Here is a 2,093-nt window from a genome sequence, read left to right as displayed (position 1 = left end):
ACAGGGACCCAGGCGTCCGGGTGCCCCCCCCCGCCCGGGACCCAGGCGTCCGAGTGCCCCCCCCCGGGACAGGGACCCAGGCGTCCGGGCCCCGCCCACCTTCACGGCATAGTCTATGACCCGCTTCACCCCAACCAGAGCCCGCAACGCCGCCATTGCCCCGCTCCGCGGCTGGCCACGCCCCGTCTCGGGATCGGAGCCAATCAGCGCGAGGGATCCGGCCGAAGGGCGGGGCTGGAGCCCTACAACCAATAGGCTGAGGAGTGGACCGGCAGCGGAACCAACCGGAGCCGCTCATAGGCGTGACCGCAGTCTCGGCCAATGGTGACGCGGCATATGGGGCGTTCAGCCAGTCGCAACCAGGCCACGCGGTTGTCCAATCAGGAGAGAGCGAATCTAATCAGCGCTGTCAGTGGGACGCCGACCAATCAAAACGTGCATCGGTTCGTGAAACAGCCAATCATGACGGCCAGACCAGGCTTTCAACGTCTGACCAAGCACGATGGGCGTATTACCTCTCCGGAACCAATCACCGTGCCCGATGGGCGGGCCTCAACACGCCGGCCAATCGGAGCGCAGCATGGGCCCCTGCAGCTCCAGGGCCACGAGACGAGGCGGGCATGGCCACGTGACCCAGGCGCCAGCTGCCAGTCACGAGGGGCGGGTCTCTGCCGTCCCCGGTGAAGATTGACAGGGCTGGACCCGGCCCGGTCCCTAGAGCCCCGCCCCCTCGGGAGGGAACCCAGGCGTCCGGCTGTTAGTTACACACCGCTGCCCTCCCCCGCCCCACCAGGCGGGGCCTCAGCCCTGGGCCATCGATGCCCGCGCGCTGTTCTATGCGGCTGTTCCCCAGCGGCCCCACCCCAGAGGTGGCTGCATCCCAACACCAGAGGAGCCGAGTTGGTCCCAAGTCCTGCGGGGCATCTCTGGCTGGCAGACAGGGTTTAATAGCTCTGCTTGGGAGGCGAGACGGGGGACCCAGGCGTCCGAGCGCCCTGGGGGGCATCACCCCAAGCTGGGCGATCCTCTTGAGCCGCTGTGCTGGCGTCGCTCCCTCCGCCGAGCCTGGCAGTGGCAGGTGCCTGGAACAGATCAGGGGGGTCAGTGTGGCTGAAAGACGCTTCACCTCCATGTGTCCCCCACTCCCCGTGCCCTCTGGGTGCTCACCTGCCAACCCGGCCACGGGCACCGCCGCCCAGCCCACCACCAGCGACCAGGCCCAGCTGCTGCCGGCTTCCCCGGCCGATCCACCCATGAAACAGCCCAGAGCCACCGTGGCCAAGGTGCCTGCAAGACACAAGATGTGGAGCTGAGGGGTGGGAATTCAAGGTGGGGGGTAATGGAGGAATTTGGAGGGCAGACGAAGGGAGGGTGGGGATCAGGAGTGTGGAAGGAGGGGATGGTGCAGCGGCAGAGTTGCGCGTCAGATGTTGGGTTGGCTGTCAGGAGGGCTGGGAAGGGGGGAGGCATTATGGGGGTCAGAGGGTAGGAGAAGGGTTTGGGGGGTTCCCGTTACCTGTGAGGAAGCAGAGGGCCACAGCCCCCCGGGCCCAATCAAGCCCCCTGGGGGCCGGGCGGGGGGTGAGTGCCAGGGCCCCACACAGCACAGAGAGGTACCCGGCCAGGATGGCCAGAACCAGGCAGCCCCTCGATGCTCCCACATACCCTGGGGGGGAAGCAGAAATGAGACTGTCAGTGAGAGCTCACCCTGCCACCCCCATCCCTCTGCACACCCTGAGGTCCCCCCAACTCCTGCCCTGGGATCCCCAGTACATAGTCTAGGTTCACCCCAACCCCCAGGTCTAGTCCCCATGACCTGCCGTGTCCCCATGTGGCCGGCGAATGGCGCCAACGCTCAATGTGCGGTGCATTGACAGCAGCAAAGTGGGGAGGAAAAGGGGGAGCTGCCCCTCCCCCCGAACCCAGGCCTTCCTCCTAGGGGGTAGAACTGAGCCCCCCACACACTTCTTTCAGTCAGTTTCCCCATTCAGCTACTCCCTGAGGATGGAGCATGAGGCCTTAAACTGGCAGGGTTAAGGTGGATCACTGCCTGCCACTACATAGGAGCTGGGTTAATCCGTGGGACCCTCCAC

General features: G+C 66.0%; 1 protein-coding gene across 1 annotated transcript in view; it reads right to left on the bottom strand.

The window, feature by feature from the left end:
- ETFB (electron transfer flavoprotein subunit beta) overlaps nucleotides 1-176 on the bottom strand; it is a 13,370-nt gene extending 13,194 nt beyond the window's left edge. The window contains exon 1 of the mRNA XM_075070693.1: nucleotides 42-176. Coding sequence (XP_074926794.1) covers nucleotides 42-156 — 115 coding nt within the window. The 5' untranslated portion in view covers nucleotides 157-176. The remainder of the gene's footprint in view (nucleotides 1-41) is intronic.
- Between the last annotated feature and the right edge of the window lie 1,917 nt (nucleotides 177-2,093).

This window comes from Chelonoidis abingdonii, chromosome 11 (assembly GCF_003597395.2).
Source record: "Chelonoidis abingdonii isolate Lonesome George chromosome 11, CheloAbing_2.0, whole genome shotgun sequence".
NCBI classification, from domain to species: Eukaryota; Metazoa; Chordata; order Testudines; family Testudinidae; genus Chelonoidis; species Chelonoidis abingdonii.
The sequence above is the reverse complement of the archived record's forward strand: the minus strand, read 5'-3'. Positions and strand labels throughout refer to the sequence as shown.